General features: G+C 34.4%; 1 protein-coding gene across 1 annotated transcript in view; it reads right to left on the minus strand.

Moving 5' to 3' along the window:
* Positions 1-11716, minus strand: part of BCHE (butyrylcholinesterase) — a gene marked incomplete at its 3' end in the record, with an annotated part of 77470 nt that extends 65754 nt beyond the window's left edge. Inside the window, exon 1 of the mRNA XM_084232389.1 lies at positions 10192-11716. Coding sequence (XP_084088515.1) covers positions 10192-11708 — 1517 coding nt within the window. The 5' untranslated portion in view covers positions 11709-11716. The remainder of the gene's footprint in view (positions 1-10191) is intronic.
* Positions 11717-24691: the final 12975 nt, after the last annotated feature.

The following is a 24691-nucleotide window of genomic DNA, read 5'->3' on the forward strand; positions in this document are numbered from 1 at the left end:
ATATATATATATATAAAATAAAGTAGACTTCCAGTTAATAAAGACAGTTAGAGATACAGAAGTATACTACAGGGCCTCCCCGGTGGCGCAGCAGTTGAGCGCTGGGTTGCGAAACTGCGCGCGGCCTCTGCGTCGCCGGTTCGATCCCCGGCTGCTCCCCGGCCACCAGAGGAGGGTCCCACGTGGCGCGCAGACCTCTCCTGCCGCCCGCTGCTCCCCTCAGCAGTGTACTTCGGTCCTTCTGCCTGCTCTGCTCCCCGCTCTGGCTCTGGTGAATTCTCTCACCCTCCCGCGCTTCTGACTGTACCCAGTGCATGTATAAACAAAAACAAACAAACAAACCAGCAAACAAATAAATAAAGCATGCCTCTATAAAAAAAAAAAAAAAGAAGTATACTACAAAATGATTAAAGTTATAATACAACAAGAAGTAGCAACACTCACGTGTGTGTGTGCACGGAATGATGAAACCTTTAAAAACCTAAAACATACTATAATAGAACTTAACAGAAAGACAGATAACCCCATAATAATAATTCTGGAGACTATAATACCCCACTTACTATAATGGGAAGATCAACATGACAAAGCACACATAAGAAAATAATAACTTTAAATAAGGAGCTAGATTGAATAGGCCGAACAGACAACCAAATCACATTTTACCCCAAAGCAGATGCATACACATTGATCAAAACAGAAAATATAGTTATTCCAAGTTGGAAAATAATTGAACCTATAATTTATTACAGATGAGGCAATATTATATACAGAAGATCATAAAATACCTATCAAAACATGAGTAGAAGCAATAAATGAAAACAGAAAAGTAGCAGATTACAAAAACATTCAAAAGCATACTGCTTTTTATATACAATGAGCAAGAAATAAAATAAATTAAGAAAATATTTATAATTGCTTAAAAAAACATTAAATACCTCAAAACCATCTAACAAATGAGGTAAAAAGACCTGCATACCAAGAACTACAAGATGATACTAAAGGATTTAGACAATGACATAAATAAAGAAATGAAAGGATAGCCCATACTCATGGATGGGGAGAATCAATAAACAAAGTGACTACCCTGTCAAACATGGTATACAAACTTAATAAAATCAACATTAAAATAAAAAAGAAATGTTTTCAAAAAATTAAACAGCAAATATTGGAAAAATACATTCAATTATAAAATCAACCCTGAGAACAGAAGAAAGGTACATCTGAATTCCAAACACAAAATAAAGCTTAAAGTAAAAGACTAAACAACAATCTTACAAGTCAATGGGGGACATCTCCCCCTCCCTCAAAAAACAAATGAACAACAACAAATAAAAAGGCTGCAGTTCACAACATATATAGCAAAGGGACATCAAATTATATAGAGAAACTATTATCGAATTGTAAAATCTGAAACTAGTCATTGGCAGTACCAAAAATGTAGTAGGGGACTTGAATACTCATTTTCAACAATGGACAGATCAACCAGAGAATATCAGAAATGAAATAATAGCATTAAATAAGAATTGGACAACATGAGTTTGATAGATAGTCATAGGAAACTATACACATAAAAAACTGAATATACACTTCTGAACTGCAAAAAAATCTAAAAGATAGACTACATATTGGATCATAAACTAATGACAATACTTTTATAAAGATTGAAATCACATCAAGATTTCCTTTATCAGAGTGGATCAAACACAAAAACAAAGCAGGGAACACCTGCTTTATAAAACACAAAAATAAAGCAGGGGACACCTCTAATGTATGGAAAGTGAACAGCACAATATTGAATATTTATTGGATTGATAAGTAATTTAATGATAAATTAAGAAATATCTGGAGAAAAATTAAAATGAGGACACTATCTATAAAAACTTTTGAGACACAGAAAAAAAACAGTAGTAAGAGGGAAAAACATAGCACTACTGGCCCACATAAGGTCCAAGAAAGAGTTCAAATAAATAATCTTACCTCTTTTCTAAAGGAATTGAAAAATAAAAGGGACCCAAAACCACTAAATTAATGAAATAAAAATTAAATCAGGAACAAATGAAATAGAAATAAAAAAGACAATCCAAAAGAATAATGATGCCAAAAACTGGTTCTTTGAAAACATTAAAAATTAGAAAATTTCCACCTAGAAATCTCTAATTAAAAAAAAATTCTCTAATAATTCAACATTCAGAAGTGTAAGAGAAGTTACAAAAGACCTTTCAGAAACATATTTTCATTAAGAGCATATTATAAAAATCTATATGCATAAAATTGAATAATCTAGATTAATAGTCGAAGCAGCATCACTAGTGATTTCTACTAAACCTTCAAAGATGAACTTGTACCTATCCTTCTCAAATTCTACCATGAAACTGAAATCACTTGAATATTTCCACACTCATTGTTGAGGCCAACATAGCATAGCAAAACCAGACGAATATATTGCAAAAAAAAAAAAAAAAAAGGGTACCTATCAACACCCCTGATGAATATAGGTGCAAAAATGCTCAGCAAAATATTAACAAATTTAATTCAACAATATATCAAAAAGATCACACACGTAAATTAGTGTACTCGTCACCCACCGAGGAAGACAAGTATGTTTCAAAATATGAAAATCAATCAATCAATGTAGTTCATAACATCAAGAAAATATATAAAAAATATATGATTGTATAAATAGATGCAGAGAAAGCATTTGATAAAATTCAACATACATTTATGTTGAAACCATCAAAAAAAACTGGGGAGAGATGGAACATGCATCAGCATAGTATAGGGCATATATGGCAAATTCACAGCTAACATCATAGTAAATGATGAAAAATTGAAAAATTTTCCTCTAAGATTTGGTGCAGGGATGTCCACTGTCACCACTACAATTCAATTAGGCAAGAGAAAAATACAAAAGGAATCCAAATCGGGAAAGAAGTAAACCTATCACTATTTTCAGATGACATGATAATACACACAGAAAACCCTAAAGACTTCCGTAAAAATCTAACTGATATAATAAATCAATACAGTAAACAAAATCAATATATCACAATATATTGTTTCTATATGCAAACAAGTTTAATGAAAAAGAAATCAAGAAAACAATCTGATTCACGATTGCAAAAAAAAAAAAAAAAAAGGAAAGCAATAATACCTAGGAGTAAACTTAACAAAGGGAGTGAAGATCCTGTATAAGGGAAATTATAAGATATTATTAAAATAAATGGAAGCTACAAAAATTGAAAAGGATATTCCTTGCTCATAAATTAGAAGAAGTAGCATTTTCAAAATGGTCATCATATCCAAAACAATATACAGATTCATTGCAATTGCTATATGGCTTCCATTGGTATTTTTAAAATAAATGGAACAAAAGTATTGAAATTCATATGCAACAGCAGAAGAACGTGGATACACAAAGCAATTCTGGGGGAAAAAAAAAGAAAGCAACATTAAACTCACATACTTCAAACTATACTGCAAAGCTACAGTTATCAAAATAATATGATACTAGACTAAAAACAGATGCAGTCCAATGGAATAGAATTGAAAGCACAGAGGGCCTCCCCAGTGGTGCAGTGGTTGGGCGCTGGGTTGTGAAGCTGCCCGCAGCCTCTACAGCGTCGGTTCCATCCCCGGCTGCTCCCCGGCCACTGGAGGAGGGTCCCACATGGCGCACAGACCTCTCCTGCCACCCGCTGCTCCCCTCAGCAGTGTACTTCGGTCCTTCTGCCTGCTCTGCTCCCTGCTCTGGCTCTGGTGAATTCTCTCACCCTCCCCCGCTTCTGACAGTACCCAGTGCTTGTATAAATAAATAAATAAATAAATCTTAAAAAAAAATGAAAGCACAGAGATAAATCTTCATATAACATGGAGTGTTTATCTACTACAGGGACTTAAGAGTATACATGGAGAAAGGAAAATATGTTCAACTGATGGTGTCTGGGAAAATGGGTCTAGTGCAAATGACTGAAACTAGATCAACATTTCACAACATAGACTAAAATTAACTCATAATAGATTAAAGACATGTATATAAGCCTGGAAAACAAAATACCTTAAAGAAAACATTGGCTAAAGAGTTCATGACATTGTTGCAATGATGTCTTTGAGTATTTGCCTCTAACAGCAAAAGAAAACAAGCAAACAAGAAAAAATATATACCATCAAATGAAACTACAAATAAAAAAAAAAACTTCAATGTGATGAAAAATGTTTTCTTTAAAATGGAAAGACCCAAAAACCCTACTGAATGGGAGAAAATATTTGCATATCATGCATGTAACAAAGTGTTGATATCCAAGATATATATACAACTCATATAACTCAACAATCAATCAGAAATATTGAAAATGGGAAGAAGACCTAAACAGCACTTCTCCAAAGACTGCAAATAGATGGTCATTGGGCTCATAAAATATATATATATATATATATATATATATATATACACACACACACACATACACACACATACACAAAAAGAAATACTGCTCAGCTCAGGAAGAAAAAAAAAAAAAAAGGAGATGAACACTTGCCTTTCATAGAGAGGGCTGGAGAGTATAAGTCAGAAGGAGAAAAACAAAACAAATACAAAGTGGTTTAATATTAATAAAAAAAAAAACTAAGCAAAGCATTGAACAAAATCAAGCCAATAACAAATAGCAGAACTCTTACTACAGAATACCAAAGAGGGTGCAAAAGGGTGGTGAGCAAAGTTGAGAGTGGTCAAAATGGACTTGTGGAGAATTATGGGAACTTTGGTAGTGGGTGTGATTCTTGAGATCTGAGGAGGCATCTCCCTTTGCTTCTGAATCACAGAGTATTATAAACAAATGTCATCTCAATCTAGAGAAAGAGAGAGGGTTATCAGATTAACTGACTTCAAACTTTATTATAAATCAATGATACTAAAAATAATATAGTGTGACACAAAAATAGATATATAGATCACTGGAATAGAAGCAAAAGCCCAGAAACAAATCCATGTAAATACTGGCACCAACTCAATGCTAAAGCAACTATGACCACACAATAAGGAAAGCAAAGGCTCTTTAATAAATGGTCCTGGAAAAATTGAAAAAACACACATAAAATAATAAAGTTGGATAGCTTCTAACAACACACATAGGAATAAACTCCAAATGAATTAAAGGTTTAGATAAGACTCAGAAAAATATAGAAAAAATACTGGGCATTTGTTCATTATCATTGATAACTATATTTTTGGTTATTATATACACATGACAAGGGAATTTCAAATAAAAATTAACAATCAGGATTACATGGGCTTAAATAAGATTCTTACACTGAAAGAAAATATAGTATGATTTAAAAATCTCCCTGTTGGATGCAAGAAAATATTCATGTAATATATATTTTACATAGGGATTTATATTCAAGATATATAAAAACTGAAGGAATTCAACAATGAAACACAAATAGCCCGATTAATAAATGGGTAGCAGATATGAACAGACAATTCACCACGGAAGATATCTAAAAAAGGCAAAAGACCAATGAATAAGTGTTCATTAGCCCTTCTATTAATAGAGATACAGGTTAAAACCACAGTGAGTTATCTTTCACTACCATTAGGCTAGCACATGTTAAAAAGAACCCCAAAAATTATAGCAGAGAATGTGGAGAAAAATTAAAGATGGAGAATGGATAATTTTTATATGCTGCCAAAACTTTGTGTATGTATCTCATTAACACCTCATTCACACTTAGTGTCCAAATGAGTCAAAGGTCATAGCTTAGGAATAAGGGATATAATAGGAACTACAACACTCTCATCCTAACAGATTCAAATAAATAAATGAAATTTGAGTTTCAGTCTTGCTGAATTAAAGGATTTATATCTTGGACCATCCATGGACCCATGGTTTTAGCAAAATATAAAACCAAGCCTATATACAAATTTGAGGCAAATTCAAGCCTACAAAAATTCCTTAATCAAATTGTCTGGTAGAAAAAGATAATCTCAGTGGAAATAAACATTTTTCAGAAGAGTATAAAGTAGGACCTCCCTGGTGGTGCAGGTGGTTGAGTGCAGCACTTGAAGCTGTCAGCAGTACGGGTTCAATCCCATCCGGCTGGGGAGATACCCACATGGTGCAGCAGACCTCTCCTGTCTTGCCCGTTGCTCCCCTCAGCAGTGTATTTCGGTCAGTCGTCCTGTTCTATTCCCTGCTCTGTCTCTGGTTAATCTCTCACCCTCCCTCACATCTGGCCTGTACCCCGGTTCTTATATGTATAAATAAATTAATCTTTTTTAAAAAGAATATAAAGTAATATAAAATCTCCACCACATATTCACAAAATCTAGCACGACTTTGAAAATTACTAGATATGCAAATAAATAGAAAAATGGAAACTAAAGCTGATCCTGATCCACACTGAAACAATGCACAATAATAATTGCCATAATGACCAAAAAAAAAAAAAAATTCCTGAAAACAGTGCCAAGAGAAAGTGTCCTTGGTGGTGGGGACGGGGGTGAGCTGCTTACTGTCAGTGGGCTCTTACCCATACACACAACTGCAAAATCACTCAGGCTCAGTGTCAAACAAATATAGAGTTTATTTAACAAACAGAAGATTGAAGAAAAGGAAATTATTTCAAAGGCCACTGGTGGTGCTTGAGTACATCTGCCTTGGTCCCAATATAGTTGCCTTGCCCTAAGATTCCAGAGGCCTCAAGGATCTGATTATAAGCCTATGAACCAGATATTGAATAATCAAAATCTTAAAGATGTTCAAGAGCTTAAACAGGAAACAAGGTGAAATTCTTGGCAAAAAAATGAAACTACAAAAAAAAAAAAGAAAAAGAACATTTAGAACTGAAAAACCAAAATTAGAGAAATAAAAAAAAAAATATTGGATGTGTTCAACCACAAATTGGAGGAGGTAGAGGAGTCACTAAGCTTGTAGATCAATCAACACAACGTATTTAATTTGAAAAACACAAACACAACTGAAGGGAACCAAAATTTGACCTCCAAGCAATACTGAGCAACATACTATATGTATAATTAGAGTTCAAGGAGGAGATGAGAGAAAGTGGCAGAAAGAACATGAAATACTGACCCACAATTTATTTAATAAATGTGACATTGAAATAATTAAAAATCAACAGGAAGAATAACAATGAACATCAGATCCAATATGTAAAACTATTGAAAACAAAAATAGAGTAAGTTTTTATATCAACCAGAGAAAAAATAAAACATATCATATGGAGTGAGGGACAATAATATGAATACAGTCTCACTTTACATGTACTGAAGAGGCAAGAAAGAAATAAAATACATCTTTGTGTATCTCCATTATGATGTGAGAAAATATAAATTCCGGGAAGAATTTCAATGTGAAAATATGAAGTCCTTTAAAAAGGCCAGGCATCAAGAATTTTCCTATATTTATTTACAATATCTGGAGTTGTAAGAAAATAATTAAAGTGCATTCAAGTGATTTAATTTGGATAAAACAGTTTGGGAGCAAACAGAAAGAGATAAATAAATCTGATGCAGGGGCCTCCTTGGTGGAGCAAGGGCTTAAGAAAAAAACTATGAAACAATCCACAGCCTCTGCAGCACAAGTTCAATGCCTGGCCAGGGAGAGTTACCCACATGGTGCAGCAGATCTCTCTTGACTTACCCACTGCTCCCCTCAGCAGTGTATTTCAGTAGATCTGCCTGTTCTGTTCCTCACTCTGTCTCTGGTGAATCCTCTCACCCCCCCCCACGCCTGTGGCCTATACTCCAGTTCTTGTATGCATAAATCTATAAATCTTTAAAATAAAAAAAAAAGCTAATGCACCTTTAGAAATAAGATAATAGTGCTAAGGCAGAAAGTTAGGCTGCTGTTACAACAGTATAAGACATTCTATAGCTACAAATAATATTTTATCTCACATAAATTGGGAAAATACAATTTTTACCTAAACTAGATAAGTAAAAAATTATTTCTTATTCAATTACTTAAATGTTTAAGTATGATATATACCTATGTCAGTACTTTAATGAGTAGTCAATAAAACTACAGTTTCTCTTTCAAGGAGCTAGGTGACTTTAGGAGGTCCAGCTATTACTGAACATTCATACAGCCAAGTCAGTCAACAACAACTGCATGAGTCAAAAAGTCTTGGGGCCTCCCTGGTGGTGCAGGGATTAAAGTCACAGTGCTATCAAACTATTTCCAGTCACTGCAGCCTGAGTTCGATTCCAAGCCAGGGAGCTAATCCACATGGCACAGCAGATCTCTCCTGTCTAGCCTGCTACAGTGTATCTCCATAGATTCACCTGTTTTGCCCCCCACTCTCTTTCTGGGGAATCCTCTCAAACAGTTCCCATAACTTTGGACTATACCCTAGTTCTTCTATGCATACATAAATAAAAAAATAAATCTTTAAAAAAAGTAAAATGTCAGAGTCAAGTAAATAGGAATTAAACGCTGAGTTGAACATATAGCTACTCTGGAAGTTAAAAATTAGTAACTTCTGTGTCATTATAAAGAAGAGTTAGAGGGTCTAAAGAGGGCACTGTAGGGTAAATGGAAGTTATCAGGTTTTTTCCGCCCTCCCGCCATTAGAGTCTATGATTAACACCGGTGGTTTTACATGCATGCCTGGTGTCGGCATCTGGAGTTTGGTGTGGGCATGGTAATGGGCACAACTGAGCGCATAAGGGCGGCAAAACAGAGGACAGTGCAGTAGAGTGCAGTAGAGACCCCCGAAGAGACCACAAGGAACACCAGAAAGCCCAGAAAGAGTAAAGATTCGCTGGAGGTTAAGAGGCCTGGCAGCCTCTTGGCCTCCTGGCCCCCTTGCCTGCCCTGCACCTGGTTTTCTTACTACAAATGGTGTAGAAAGATCATTTAAAAAGCCTGACAAAGCCGCTGAGGGCTCCAGGACACCCCCCACACTTACCCACCTGCCTGGATCCAGAGAGAACCTGCTCCGTGCCTTGTTGGCACTTCAGGCACACAGCAATCACAAGGCTGTAAAGTGTAGTTAAACTTATAACTTTGGCATTCATAAAATCACTGACCTCCCAAGCATTCATGTTTTGAGGAGTAATTATTAATTTACACTAGATGGAAGAGTGTTAACCTTATACATAGCAAATAATTAACATTTTTAAGAAAAATTATACCAAATGATTACTTTGTAGAAAGACAAACACAGTAATATGGAGTATAATGAATTCTAAGTTGAGATAATAAAGTTTCTGAGAGTGGAAAACAAAAGTAGAAAGGCAGAAAGCAACAATTTCTCTATTAATATGCTTTTCAATTGTAAAGGAGAGAGAGTGTATATCAGCTTAAACAGGTGCATCAATTTATGAGATTTTGTAAGCAATCCTTTTAAAAATAAGTGGCCAAATATCTATTTTTATTATTTTCATTGATATTAATTATTACAACATGTAATATTCAAATTTGGGTAAAAAATGCAGTGAAAAAACCTTATTTTCATAGACATCAATTTACAAAGAAAATAAACAAATTGGAAAAAAAAAACATTTGAACAGATTAATTTCTTAACACATTTAAGGACATCACCAAAATGCTTATGACAAATGAGGGAAAATAATGTCTCTGATTATCTATCTAATGTAAGAACTTTGACTACTCAGTGGTTAACAAATTAATTAAACATAAGAACTTCTGTACTTTTTGTTGAATGCAGGTTTCCTGAAAGCTCTGAATAAACCCATTAAGAAAAAAAAATGATGTATTTTGGGTAATCAGGAGACTGATCTCATAACATCTTGCACTTTGATTTTCCTGAACAGTCATGCATTCCTTCATGTAACATGATGAAAAACATTTTACTTCTCTTTCCTAAAACAGTGAGCATTTTAAACTCTCCATTAGAAAGCAGGGTCACAGTAATTATAGTTCTCAAGGAAAACATCTACCTCCATACAAGCTTTAGCTAACATTATTAAAGTACTTTGCAATATCTTCGAAAGAAATTCAGAAAATATTTTTCATAAAAGTTTTTTGATTAATTATTTTAAACACTTGATGTAAGGAATTGGAATTCTTTACAGAATAAAAAACAAAACCAGCATAAGGTACAAAATAATAGATTTTGTGACTTTAATAAATTCCACAAGAGAGACCAAGGGAAACTAAACAAAAGAAAACAAAAGCAAATAAAAAAACAATTACAATTACTTACCCATATTTCGCAAAATTTGCCCAGCTTCTCATTATGGATCTACTCAAACCTTCCTCAGCTTTTGTGTAATTAACTCTTCTTTCCAGCGGTAAGCCAAAGACAAATTCTATTTCATAACCATGCATCACTCCCATCCACTCTGGCCAAGGAAGTTTAGAAGATCGGTGTTCAAAAGAGTACACAAAGGCATTAATTCCCAATTCTGAGAACATTTTGGTAAACTCCAAGGCAGGACATATGATATTATAATCCCCAACAATATCATCCAAGGCCTCACGGTAATTTTCAGCTCTCTCATCTTCTAACCAGTCCATGTAGTGGAAAAGGATTGATTCTTTTCCAAATTCACTCACTCCTGGAAAAGCTATTTTTAAACCTTCTTGAAATTCTTTTCTAGTTATGATGCTGCTGTTGTCTTTGCTGAAACCGGGGGCACCATATACTAAAAACATTGTCCCTTCATCTTTATTAACACCTACCAAGATCTGGGTTTTTTTAAACTGTCCAAGCTGTAGAAGTGTTCCTGGCATGTCAGTGAGAAAATCCCCATCCATGATTGGACCAAAGTTTATAGACAAGAGAGTATCATAGGGGACAACAAATACTTCATTCAAAAGAATTTCCTGTGGATCTTTATTTCGAAGGCATTTGATGATATCAGTTTCATTTTCTATGGAGCAACCAATAAATTTTGCTAATGTCAAAGTTCTGTTCCTAGCTTCATAAAGAGGTGTTACTGCCCAAGGGGCATTAGCGGATCCACTTTGCAGAATGGCTCTGGTAAACAAAGGGTGACTTCCCGGAGAAAGCAAATGAAGGCTAACTGAAGCTGCTCCTGCACTTTCTCCAAAGAGAGTTACACTTTTAGGATTCCCACCAAAGGCTGCTATATTTTCTTGGATCCACTGCAGTGCCAACTGTTGATCAAATAAGCCCATGTTACCTGGCGCCTCAGGATTTCCTGGTATAACTAAGAATCCTAGAGCACCCACCCTATAGTTCATTGAAACTACAATAACTCTTTCAACCCTAGCCAGAAACTTGCCATCATAAACATGTAAAGATGATGTTCCAGTTTGAAAACCACCACCATAAATCCATATCATTACTGTAGCATTTTTTGGTTTAGGTACTGGAACCCACACATTCAAATACAAACAGTCTTCACTGAGGTTAGTATTTGGGTTCCACATCTCTGATCCATGGAAGCCAGGAAAGCTTTGATCTATGTTCTGATAGCAAGAATTTGCATATTTTGTGGCATTCCAAATATCAGACCATTTGGTCAAGGGCTGTGGTTTTTTGAATCGAAGTCTACCAAGAGGAGGCTGTGCATAGGGAATTCCAAGAAAGGCTGCCACTGTACCACCAAGAACTGGCAAGCTCTTTCCTCTTACTTTTCCATTTTTTGTCACAATGATGATATCTTCTTCAGTGTGTGACTTTCCAATAAACAAAAAGAGCAGGAAAAAACACAAAATAAATTGGATGCATATGATTGTAGACTTGCTCGGCATGTTGATTTCTGAAAAAGATGTTATGTAGGGGTTTTAGCAGTCTCATGCATCTGATTACTATATATTATTGTTTATAATTAACTAAAATATGCTGGTTGTTATTAACCATACAAATTATGAAACCTAATGTATCCACTACTATTACAAAGGTTGATATAAGACATTGGAAAGGTTAGTGATATTTCAGTTTTCAATTTAGAAAAGATAAAAATGGAATGGAAAGCAGAAATTACTTCCTTACTAAAGATTCATTACCAAATATCTATAAGGGATACATAGTATTTAAAAATGTATTTTGTCCCAGGTATGTATATGTGTATGTAAATTCTGTGATATATATAGATATATATATATAGAGAGAGCTGCAATGAAAGGGTCATTAATTAGTAGTCTATTTATGACATACAATCTCTATCTTAGAGGAGAAAACAGAAGTTCAAGTATTCTCTGAAATATGTACATTTCTAATCATGACTGGATGGTTTTTGGCATAACTGTGAAGTAGGTTAAGAACCTGGGCCTTCCTGGGGGTGCCAGGATTTAAGCACAGCACTATGAAGCTATCCACAGCCTCTGCAGCATGAGTTCGATCTCCAGTCAAGGAGCAACCCACATGGTACAGCAGACCTCTCCTGTCTTGCTGGCTGCTGCCCTCAGCAGTGTATTTCAGTCAATATGCCTGTTCTGTTCCCCACTCTGTCTCTGGTGAATCCTCTCAATGCCCATACCTTTGGCCTGTTCCCCAGTTCTTGAATGCATAAATAAAGAAATCTTAAAAAGAAAAAAAAAAAGAACTTGTAAGACTCCTTAGACTTCTGCAATTTTGTGATCTTTTTTTTTTTTTGTCTAGTGATTTCTTCCTCCATTCAATATTAGCCTACAGTCAGGACAAAATTTAAGCAATCAGTTCATATATTGACTGTTAAGTAACAAAACTAAGGTAATTGCTATTTATCCTAAATCTGTGAAAACTAACAAACCTGTTACCACTATAAAGGTATATGAGAAAATATAGGAAAAGGACAATCTATATATTCAATACAATTTCTTTGAAAGTTAAAAACAGAGAAGGACTTCTTTCCCTGAATTATGATGTCAAAGAAAATTAATGGGTGATAATATGATCTGTGGGGAAAGATGCTAACATAGAAGGAATTTTATATTTGAGAATTACTTTATGCACATTTATTAAATAGCTGTTAATAAATTATATGCAGCTAGTGAGGTTAAATATGTTAGCGTAGCCAGATTTATTTGTATTTTGATAGAGGGCTCAATAAATAAAAAGAAAGTCCCAAAGCTGAGACATGCCTGGAAATAGTGCCAGAAGTAAAAATAAACTGAGAACTACAAAATCATAACTATTTACTATCTTAATAAGTAACATGTATTTGACAACATACAGACTAAAGATTCATTATGCAATATGAATTTCTTTTAAATAAAAAAAATAATTTAATACTAAATTCTGAAATCTCACATGACAAAGAGGGACAGAAAAATTAAATAAAGCAAATCTCATTTAAAAGAATCAACATCTTTAAATAACTGAGTGGAGAACTAATTCAAAACATCAAATGCAAACACTGATCTCACCCACATCATAACTAAAGCTCATAAATGTAAAAATCTTTCCTGTTATTTATTTATCTTTTTAAAGTTTTATTTATTTATGCATATAAGGACTGGGGTACAGGCCAGAGGGGTGGGGGGTGAGAGGATTCAACAGAGACAGAATGGGGAACAGAATAGACAAATCTACTGAAATACTTGGGAGAAGCACTGGGCAGGTCAGGAGAGGTCTGCTGTGCCATGCTGGTCTCTCCCTGGCTGGGGATCGAACTCATGCTGAAGAAGCTGCTGAAAGCTTCACAGTGCTGCGCTTAACCCACTGCACCACCAGGGAGTCCCATTAATGTAATTTTAAATTTCTGAGAGTTACAGGTATTTTAGTCACAACTGTTAGAATCTTTTTTTTTTCTTCTGATAATTTCTAAGTTTCTTCTCTTAAGTAAATGGATGTAGGTCTTTGGAGAAGAACAAAGTGCCATATAGATTTTTAAAAACAAAACATGCTTTGAAAAATAAAAAATGAAATAAAATACAAATATCATCTCCTCCAAGCTGCAAATTAGATAATTGTAGTATCTTTGGTTGTATAATTCCTCTCTTTTGTGTAGTGAATCACTGTTCTTCTGAGTCTAATGTAAAGATCATCTGGTTTTACTTCTTGGTTTTATATAAATATTATTTTAGCTTTATAAACCAAATGCCCAACCTAATAATTTTAGATTTCTGATCCTTTTAAAATCATTTTCTTATGGGCCTCCCCTGGTGGCACAGTGGTTGAGCGCTGGCCTGCAAAGTTGTCCACAGCCTCTGCAACGCCGGTTCAATCCCTGGTAGCCAGCGAGGGTCCCACATGGTGCGCAGACCTCTCCTGTCTCACCCGCTTCTCCCCTCAGAAGTGTATTTCGTCAGTCTGCTTATTCTGTTCCCCACTCTGGCTTTGGTGAATTCTCTCACCCTCCCGTTCTTCTGACTGTATCCAGTGCTTATATAAATAAATAAATAAATCTTAAAAAAAATTAAAAATATTGTCCTGCAATTTATTATAATTATACTTATATAATAATTACAATTACTACTAAAATATTTGAATTGATACATAATTAATGACATAATAATTTTCATCAAATAGATTAAAAAATCTACTATAACATCTAAATAGTTATAATATCTTTCCCATGTACCTTAATGTGACTTACATAAAAAATTCTATTATACGCTTTTATTTATATTTGGCACTAAGTAGATCTTAATATTATATATCATGATTCATATGATAATAGTCTTGCTACTTCAACAATATCTCAGTTATCACCTTGTGAATACTCATTATAAGCGTGTGTTCATTGCAAGAATGGAAATGTAATTTCCAGCTCTCCTTGATGCTATTTGTTGGAATGCTTTCTCTATTATTAAATTTAATCTTTAGGGGCCTCCCCAGTGGCATAGCAGGTTGATCTCAGTATTGTGAAGCTGTCTTCAGCCTTTGCAGCAGGGGCTCGATTCCTGGCCAGCCAGGAAGATAACCACATAGGTAGCAGAACTCTCCTGTCTCACCCAGCTGCTCCCCTCAGCAGTGTATTTCGTCAGTCTGCCTGTTCTCCTCCCCACTCTGTCTCTGGTGAATCCTCTCACCCTCCTGTGCCTCTGATATGTACCCCAGCTCTTGTGTCAATAAATCTTTTTTAAAAAATAAATAAAAAACTTGACTTGCAAGGCCATTTCTTTAAAAAAAATCTTTAATATGAAAATATAAATATGTTATACTCATTTTTAGTGTAGGATAATACTTTAATATTTAGCTGCAATAACTTTTAAGTAAAATTATCCTTTTCATAATCTAGTCTATTATGCTATTCTGTTGTTTTTCCATTAATTTTTTTAACATTTTAATATAGGTAGTCACATGATTAAATAATCACAGGAGGTATAAAAAAAAGGAAACTAAGAAAATGTTATTATTCTATATCTCTAAGTCTTTATATTAATTAAAATAGTACATAAAATGTTATTGTTTTTCCTTGGGAAATTTTCACACTAGGTACAATTTATTATCTAAATTTGAATCAATTAACATAAATTTTCATATGTTTAAAATATGAAAGTAGGCTTTGTTTGGTCTTGCAAAAGAGAAATAGTAGGTTTAGTTTGTATGATGGGAGTGAAAAGGGAATATAATCTAGAAGATAAATAGAATATAAATGAATACTACACTGTTCAAAGTTCAACAAATGCTCCAGGATATCAAAATCTAATGGCAATATTTGGAAAATATTCTAAACTTTAAAAAATATCACTTTCAAAATTAAAACAGGCAAAAATAATTTCCTTGTTTTTGATTTTTATAAATTTAATTTTAAAAATAGTATCAAAATTCCTCAGCCAGAGGCCTCCCTGCTGGCACAAGGGTTAAGAAGCAACCGATGAAGCTATCCACAGCCACTGCAGCACAAGCTAGATTTCTGGCCAGCCAGGAAGCAACCCACATGGTGCAGCAGTCCTCTCCTGACTCACCTGCTGCTCCCCTCAGCAGTATACTTAGGTAAGTCTGCCTATTCTGTTCCCCACTCTTTCTCTGGTGAATTCTCTCACCCCCCCCACACCTCTGACCTTGTATGCTTAAATAAATATTTTTTAAAAAATTCCTCAGCCATTTTAAAAAGAAATATATAATACCCTATGGCATTAGTGTGATAAAATTATGGCTGTAGAGATACTTATTTGCCATAAAAGTATATCAATTAAGTTTTCAAAATAATGAGCATGCCAAGGTCCAATTAAAGCATGCTGAGTCCAAATAGTAGTTTTCTCTGAAAATTGGTTTTATAAAGCTATCATAAACTATTTCTATGTGAAAACAAAGCTTCTTGTTTGTTTTAAAGTTTTACCCTCTTGCAATGGTATGTAAAGAACCAATTACATAATGTCATCCAGAATAAGTGCCACTAAAATATATTGGGTCAAATCAAAACAACCAAGTCTTTCTATCAAATCTAAAAAGCTTCTTTTTTTACACTCTAAGTGAAGTAGAGAATGGAGGAAATTTGTCCATAAATAGACTATATCTCTCCCTTTCAGGGCTCTTTCAGATACCCATAGACTCTGAAAGAGTTTACAGATAAAAGACACTATATTAGGTAACAGAAGCATAAGATCTGTATCGGTCCTCTTCTGGGAAGAACATCCACAAACTTTTCAATATGTGAATAATTTTAGAATTAAACATAAGTATTCTCGAATCTTTGCAAGATGAATCATTTCTTAGTTAGACTTCTATTGAATTATAATTGTCTAACATCTGGGACTGTTCAGTTTTGATAAGAATAAGTAGATTTGGGGATAAAAATATTAAAATGAAGACAATGTACACTTGAAATATGTATTAGTAATTGTTGCCAAGAAACTAAAGCAGAACTAAATCTAGAAATAAGATGTAACTTGCTAAGATATTATTGACTTGTATTTTAAAACTGCATTATGGAGTAGATCTCATTTTCCTACAATTAAAGAAACATGACATTAAAAGCAATCATATCCAATTTAAAAGAGTAAAAACAGAACATGAAAATCATATTAGAAAATGTATTTGGTATTCAAATGACCATGGACATTCACAGAGAATTCTAAAGATTTTAACTTTTAGTATAAAGTGACTGTCTAAATACTCATGATTATCCTTAGACAAAGTAACTATTATTTATATGAAATATAGTAGTATTTACAATAATTATAAGATAGTTTATATTACGGAAGGCATCACACAGGTTAGTAGTAGGAACTCATTGAGTTTACTATCACTATAGTCACAAAAAATTTGGAAGGCATAATCAAAAAGTTAAAAACAAAATACAGATAGAAATCATGAACAATGAAATAATTTTATTTATAATTTAGTTTACTTTTAATCATTTGTATATTTTATATAAGATGCTTAATCCCCTGATTAAACTGAACTAACATCAACAAAATAAGATAGGTATCAGCAGAAAATCTCTATCTGCTTATGATTTCTATAATAATAAAGGTAATAGCAAATACAAAACACTTCTCTATAATTTAAACACACATATAAAAAAAGGAAGGTCACAAAAACGGCCAAAGGGAAATATTTTTAAATCAAATTAGGAAATAAATGTTTCTTTTGCATAAAATAAACTTTTATTTTTCCTTTGCCAGTTGATATTGTAAAGTTTCAGATGACAAAGTATTGATTAAGAAAAGTATTCTGTCAAGCCTGACAATAAGAACTATTAATTTCATGACATTAAAAAAGAGGAAAAAAGATAAAGAATGTTCACAGACCACTTTTGTTATTCTCCAGTAGAAATTCACTAAACAGTGAATTTAAGGATAAAACACTGCATAAAATATTTTCTCTTAGGAAATGCATTAAGAGCACACATCACGGTGATTCCACAAGTGCTATGGCCCTTTATAAAATGTTGAAAAATTCCTTATTTCCTCAGCAGTTAATAGACTCTCCCTATGTTCCCCGAATAATAGGAAGATTTGATGCTTGTGCCTGCTGTCTTGCTTCATTTATACCATTTGCAATGACTATCCCCCACAGAGCACCAAAAGTGTACAGCAAACACATAAAGGGATCACAGTCCTCCTGCAGAATGAGGTTCACAGCAACATGGATCTCAACACAAAAATAAAAATTCAGCGCAACTTACCGAACTCACTGCGACAGAGATGATAAAGTTTTCAAGGAGCGGAAAATGATCTAAAACTTCAGGGAAATGCTGTATGCAGCTGCTGCTGTAGCCTGTAAATTGGACTGCACTGACATTACAATCAACTGTTACTGACAAAGCTCGCGAGAGTTGGCAGTAGCAACTTGATCTAGAGGCAGCCAATCTTTCTGTCATCTGTTCAGGGACTAATGATATGCATACAATCATTTACAAAAGTATTGCCAGATTCATGCTTCAGGATTGCAGGAACAAACCTAAGAAAGCATTAAGCTAAAAAGACATGAAAGCTTCTTTAGTTAACAAGAAATGTGCCTTTTAAAAAACACTAACATAAATTTTAAATATTTCTCTTATTTTATGTAATAAAGATTTTTCTTATGATCACTTTAAGGTTTAAAATATTTATGTTCTAGACAAATATTGTTATTGAAATTCTTAATATCTTCAATCTGTGCCAACCATGCAATTTTAAAGTTAAAAGATAAAATAGAAAGCAAAATAATTACTCTGTAGATTAAGCCTAGAAGTCAACAATCACTAAGGGAATGTCTTTGATATGTATGTGCTTCATACCTGGCACCCCAACACTTATTGAAGTCATGTAGATCTAAATGTTAATAATTACCTATTCATTGACCATGCAAACAGTTAAATGTAATGAAATGCAAAATTTTCTGGTTAAGATAAGAAAAAAATATGATGAGGAATTTTCAACAAACTCTAGAAAATATATACATGTCCACTGGAAGTGTGTGAAGCCTCAGGGATGTATTTGTGTCTTTTAGATCTATTGCCCCTGAAACAGGTATTTGGTTTAAACATGCAATTGTAAGACTGTCATTTTTTTGTTCCAGTCATTATAACTGACAATTGGCATAAATTATTTTACTTTATTTCACAAATATGAGTTATGTATTATTTGGTATATTTTCAGAGAAAACTAAAGCTTACAAATCATAATCTCATTTCCCGTTCTACTACATATATTTGTTGGAATAAAGTTAACCTAGATTTATCTGATGTCACATCAACAATTTTCATAATAATAGTAATTTTTTAAATTATCTTTTCTGTAAAAGTTACTACTGAAGAGGTATTTATTAAATAACTAACTTCACAATCACAATGATTTGTCATGTATTTAGAATATAGATTATATGAATAACCTAGTTATGCAAAGTTACAGAATACACAGTCTATCTAAAGGAGGAAAATGTTGTGTTTTGATTTTAATGTAGTAAGTTGATAGTTATGTAACGGCTTATCAAGTTATGTGTTTCTGTTTAAATTATCGTCATTCCGGTGGCTCATTTGAAAGCTAGATCTGGCTTAAAATGTGATTTTTTTTTTAATCTAAATGTCAAAATGCTCTCCAATACAACTGTTTGCTGTGTTAGCATGTACTTGTTCTTATTCTCAAATCATGCAAATATTGAGGTATGCCTTTTGTGTTTGTGAATTCAGCAGAATATTGTGCATGATCTTAATATGCACTCACAAATATGTAAAATGTATTACATATATACACATATTTGACTTTCAGTTTTAAATATGAAACTAAACAAAATAATGTTTCACCAGAACATTTTTATTTTTACTACATAACTTGGCTCACCAGCAACCTAAACTGATTACAAAGCTTGGTAATTTTTGTTACCTTCAATGTTTTTCATTTAGTGAACTGCTTGTAGTTCCTTTCTTTCATGATTTCTCAGCTATGCCACATTATTTTTTGCATTATTTTAGTGCATGATTATAACATTACTTTTCCTTTATTACTTGAGGCTTTTTCTTTCTTTTGTGACTCAACATGCTGCAGCTGTTTTATTTTTGTGATGCCATTTTTTCATCACAAATATCCAGGGGAGGAAATGAAGATTAATCGGCAATTTTCCTCTCATACCTGGCCAGTGTTGATGGTTAATAATTGTGCTGTTAAATATTGAGTATTTCTGTAAATGACAATGTAGAAATCACACAGGACACTTGATACAGCATTAGCACTGCTCATATTTTGCGAGCATGTGTGCTGAAAGTTGAGCATGACAATCATCGTGGTCTTCACACTGTGATCATTTTTATTTAGCCTGACACAATAGCTTTTTGGTTTTAAGGTTTTATTATAATGCAGTCTCCACTGGGCTGCTGTCTCCTAGATACAGTGTTTTCTAGATTGTATATCTCAAAGAGATTTTAGACAATGTGGGAAATATCAAGCTCAAATTATACAATTATATATTGCATATATATGTAATGCATACAATGTATACAATTTATTTTAAATATTATATTAGTCTTCCTTGGGCATACTGATGCCACACAAATGTCTTCTCTTTTATTAATACCTTCTTTTTGTCTCCACAAAGTAATGTATTCTTTAAGAAACTATGAAATACAAAAAAAATTGTTTAACAGGGCACCATAGTGGTGCTCACATTTACAGAAATAGAAACTATCAAGTGATGTGTTTCATTCTATTTTTTAAAGTTTATCTACATAATTACAGTTATCTGATTACCTGGCTATATATACCAATAGCAAAATATATCATCATAATTTTTGTTTCTTATTTTCAGATTATTACATGATACATTTTATTAAAATATTTTAATGACTGAGTAATATATTATCAATTAGTTTACCAGAAATTATTTCATCATTTGTTACTTATATGATGGTAATAACAATGTTAGGTAATAATTATTACAAAATCTGTTCTAAGTACTTGAACATAGTAGCAATAAAAATTCAAATCATTATTGAAAAACTACTAATATACTTATTTTAAGGTTGAGGAAATTTTGTAACAAAGGATTTAAATAATTTTCCAAAAAATGTTATATAGGCAATAAAATATATTTTCTATTTTTTAAATATTTATTTTATTTATTCATGTATAAAAGAGATAGGGTGTAGGCCAGAGGTGTGGGGATGGTGAGAGGGTTCACCAGAGACAGAGTGGGGAGCAGAACAGAGAGATCTACTGAAATATATTGCTGAGCAGGTGAGCCAGGAGAAGTCTGCTGTGCCATGTGAGTCAGCTCCCTTGCCAGGGGTTCAAATGCATGCTGGAGTTGCTGCCAATAGCTTCATAGTGCTGAGCCTTAACCCTTGCAGTACCAAGGAGGCCATATTTTCTATTTTTAATGTAATATAATTAAAATTGATATTTACATATTGTGGTGCCAGGAAGGGCACAGAGCTGATTCTCTATGAGTCTATGCAGACAGATAAAGGAGAGTTCTGGAGTCCTCATGGATTTCTCAGGCTTTTATTGAGCTCTTAGATGTAGTGTAGCAATCACATACATGGCAGGCAGGGGTTCCAGTGGGCCAGGAGGTCAGAAGACTTCCCAGCTCTGGAAGAATCTTCACTCTACTGGGCTCCCTGGTGTTCTCTCTCCTGCTTCTGTTTCTCTTGGCAAATACATCAATACTCCAGCCACAGCCCACAGAAGTAAACAATACAACTAAATATAATAATGTAATAAAATGCAGGTACCACCATCAAGCAGGGCAATCCTAATGGCCAGAGGGCAGAAAAGCCTGAAAATCATTTACCTACACATGTGTAAAGGACATGTTTTGCTTATTTTCCCCAAAATGTAATAACTAAATATGATGAGTAAAATGTAGACTTTTACAAACTCTGAGATTCTCCAGAGACTGTGAATAAGAACAGATTTCCAACAATTCTTGCAGAAAGAGGAAATGTTCTTAATCAGAATATATCTGAATAAGCCTCTAGAACCAAGAGACTGGACATTCACACTTAAATGTGACAGGTGTTTAACTGAATTTCATGACAGATTTTCGAAGTAAGTCTAGTCCTGCTGGCAATAAATTTCTTTAAAACTATGCTGGCAGATAATAAGGGTGTGACTGCAGCCCAGTGTCATAACTAGGCAATAAAACAAAGGTCAGCAATTTAGTGACATTGAATGATGGAGAGTCTGAAGTTAGCCTTGTGCTGCTATTTATAAGGGAATATTGTAATTTGTGTAAAGTATTTCTTTTTTTTTAAGATTTATTTATTTATTTATTTATACGAGCACTGGGTACAGTCAGAAGTGCGGGAGGGTGAGAGAATTCACCAGCCCCAGAGTGGGGAACAGAACAAGCAGACCGATGAAATACATTGCTGAGGGGAGCAGCAGACACTGCAGGAGAGGTCTGTTGCGCCATGTGGGGCTCTTGCGGGTGGCCAGGGTTCGAACTCATGCTGCAGAGGCTGTGGGCAGCTTCGCAGCCCAGTGCTCAACTGCTGTGCCACGGGGGATGCCCTGTGTAAAGTATTTCTGAAAATAGATTTATAGGCACCAAATTTTGGGTAGTCTAGGACCTTATACTCCAAAATGTAATTAAAATCAAGAAAAAGTCACAATTTCTGTGAAAATATGGCACCGAGTAGAATTTCATGGAAGTTGTGAAGACATTCAGTGTAATCAAAGTTAAGGAAATAAGTTTAGGGAAAAAAAAAAAAAAAACTCAGTTTTTTGTTTGCTTTTTTTAAATAAAGAGAGAGAGAGAGAGAGAGAGAGAGAGAGAGAGAGAGAGAGACTGAGAGAGAAATAGCAACTGTCCTTGTTTATCATCTTCTTGAATTGACTTAAATTAACTCTTGCCAAACCCTTGATTAATCTCAAGATTTCATTAACTTTATAAGCATGCTATCAAGTCAATCCAAGTGCTCTTTATAAATCCAGATATTTTTGGGTGATATCTGTCAGGTATTGCTGTAGGTGATCTAGAGAGGGTATAAATAGTTCCATATTTGTGGTCAAGAGTTCTATAGAATTTTATGGAAACAGAATAGGCTAAATGGAAGATTAAATCAATGACCTTCAACATAGTTATATCCAAAGGACATAGGTGGAAGAAGAGAGAAAAAATATATATTTAAAAAAATAGACATAATTCAAAAAACATTTGACACCATAAAGAAAGTCAAAAAAGGGGCCTCCCTGGTGGCATAAGGGGTTAAGATGGAGCACTATAAAGCTACCTGCAGCCACTGCAGCATGAGTTTGATCCCCAGCCAGGGAGGTGACCCACATGGGGCAGCCAACTTCTTCTGACTTGCCTACTGCTCCAGTCAGCAGTGTATTTCAGTCATTCTGCCTGTTCTGTTTCCCACCCTGTCTTTGGTGAATATTCTCACCCCTGTACCTCTGGCCTATACCCCAGTCCTTGTATGCATGAAAATATAAATCCTTAAAAAAAAAAAGAAAGCCGACATAATAATAATGTGTATCCCAGATGGTGAAGAGAAAGATAAGGAAATAGAACCTGATCAATCAAATAATAAATTAAAAACTCTCCATACCTAGGGAAAGGAATAAAATATATCTGTCCATGAAACTAAAAGACCACCTGGTTACCTAAATGCAATGACACCTATACCAAGACACACAATAGTGAAATTAGCAATATTTCAAGACAAATAAAGACTAGTGACAGTGACTTTGGGGAAAAGAGAGGTAATGTATGAATGCCTTCAGGCTTACATCAGAATTTCCAGTAGAAATGCTGTATGCTATAGGCAAGGAGAGAATGGAATGACATATTCAATGATAATCAAAGATAAAAACTGTCAGCCAAGGACAAGAATCTACAAGAATCCTACAAGAATCTCTTTCAGATACATAAGAGAAATAAAGACCTTCTCAGATGAATAAAAGTTGAAGGGACTTATAAGCACTAGACCTCCCATAAAAGAAATGTTGAAGAGTGTACTTCTATCTAAGTTAAAGCAAAGAAAATCAGCAATAAATAAATAACAACATAAGCAGATTAAACCAGAAAACTAAAGACAAAATGACAGTAGCAAATATCCATAGATCAATAATCACTCTAAGTGTAAATGGACTGAACTCACAAATGAAATGGCACGGAATGGTTGATTAGATCCAAAAATAAACTAACCATACTTTTGTCACTTGGGCACCTATATTATCTCCAAACATAAACAGACTCAAGAATATGGGGGGGGGGGGTTTACAAGCAAATAGGACTAAAAAGGTCAGGGACAGCAATACTTATATCAGATAAAAAAATTTCAGTTAAAAGTGTAACAAGAGACACCTCCCTAGTAGCCTAGGGGTTAAGTCAGTGCTACCACTTCAAAGGCCCACCTTGATGGATAGAATTTGATCCCAACCTTAAAGTTAACCCATACATGGTGCAGCAGATTTCTCCTGTTTCACCCACTGTTCCCATTAACAGTGTATTTCAGTCAATCTGCTGTTGTGTTTCCTACTCTGTCTCTGGTGAATCCTCTCACCCCCCACTCCTCTGGCCTGCATCCCAGTTCATCTATGCAAAAATAAATAAGTAAAATCTTAAAAAAGAAAAAGGAAAAAGCCACTCTAGGGGCAGGATGGGCACTGCACGGGTTATCTATGATATGGCAGATGGGTAAAGGAGCGTCTTGGAGCCCTCAGTGGCTTTCTCGGGCTTGTATTGATCTTTACATGCATTGCAGCAACCAGGTACATGGCACACAGGGGTGCCTGGGGGGCCAGGAGGCCAGCAGGCCTCCCAGGCAAGTCTTTGCTCTGGGCTTCTCTGGCCTCTTTCTCTCCTTCTCTCTACTGCCTCTCTCCTGCTTCTGCTTGTCTTGGTGACTATCTCTCAATATCCCTCCCATGGCCCACAGAAGTAAACAAGATAGCTTGAACAATGTAAAACTGCAGATGCCCAATCAGGCAGGGCA

Source organism: Talpa europaea (genome assembly GCF_964194135.1).
Source record: "Talpa europaea genome assembly, chromosome: 4".
Classification (NCBI taxonomy): domain Eukaryota; kingdom Metazoa; phylum Chordata; class Mammalia; order Eulipotyphla; family Talpidae; genus Talpa; species Talpa europaea.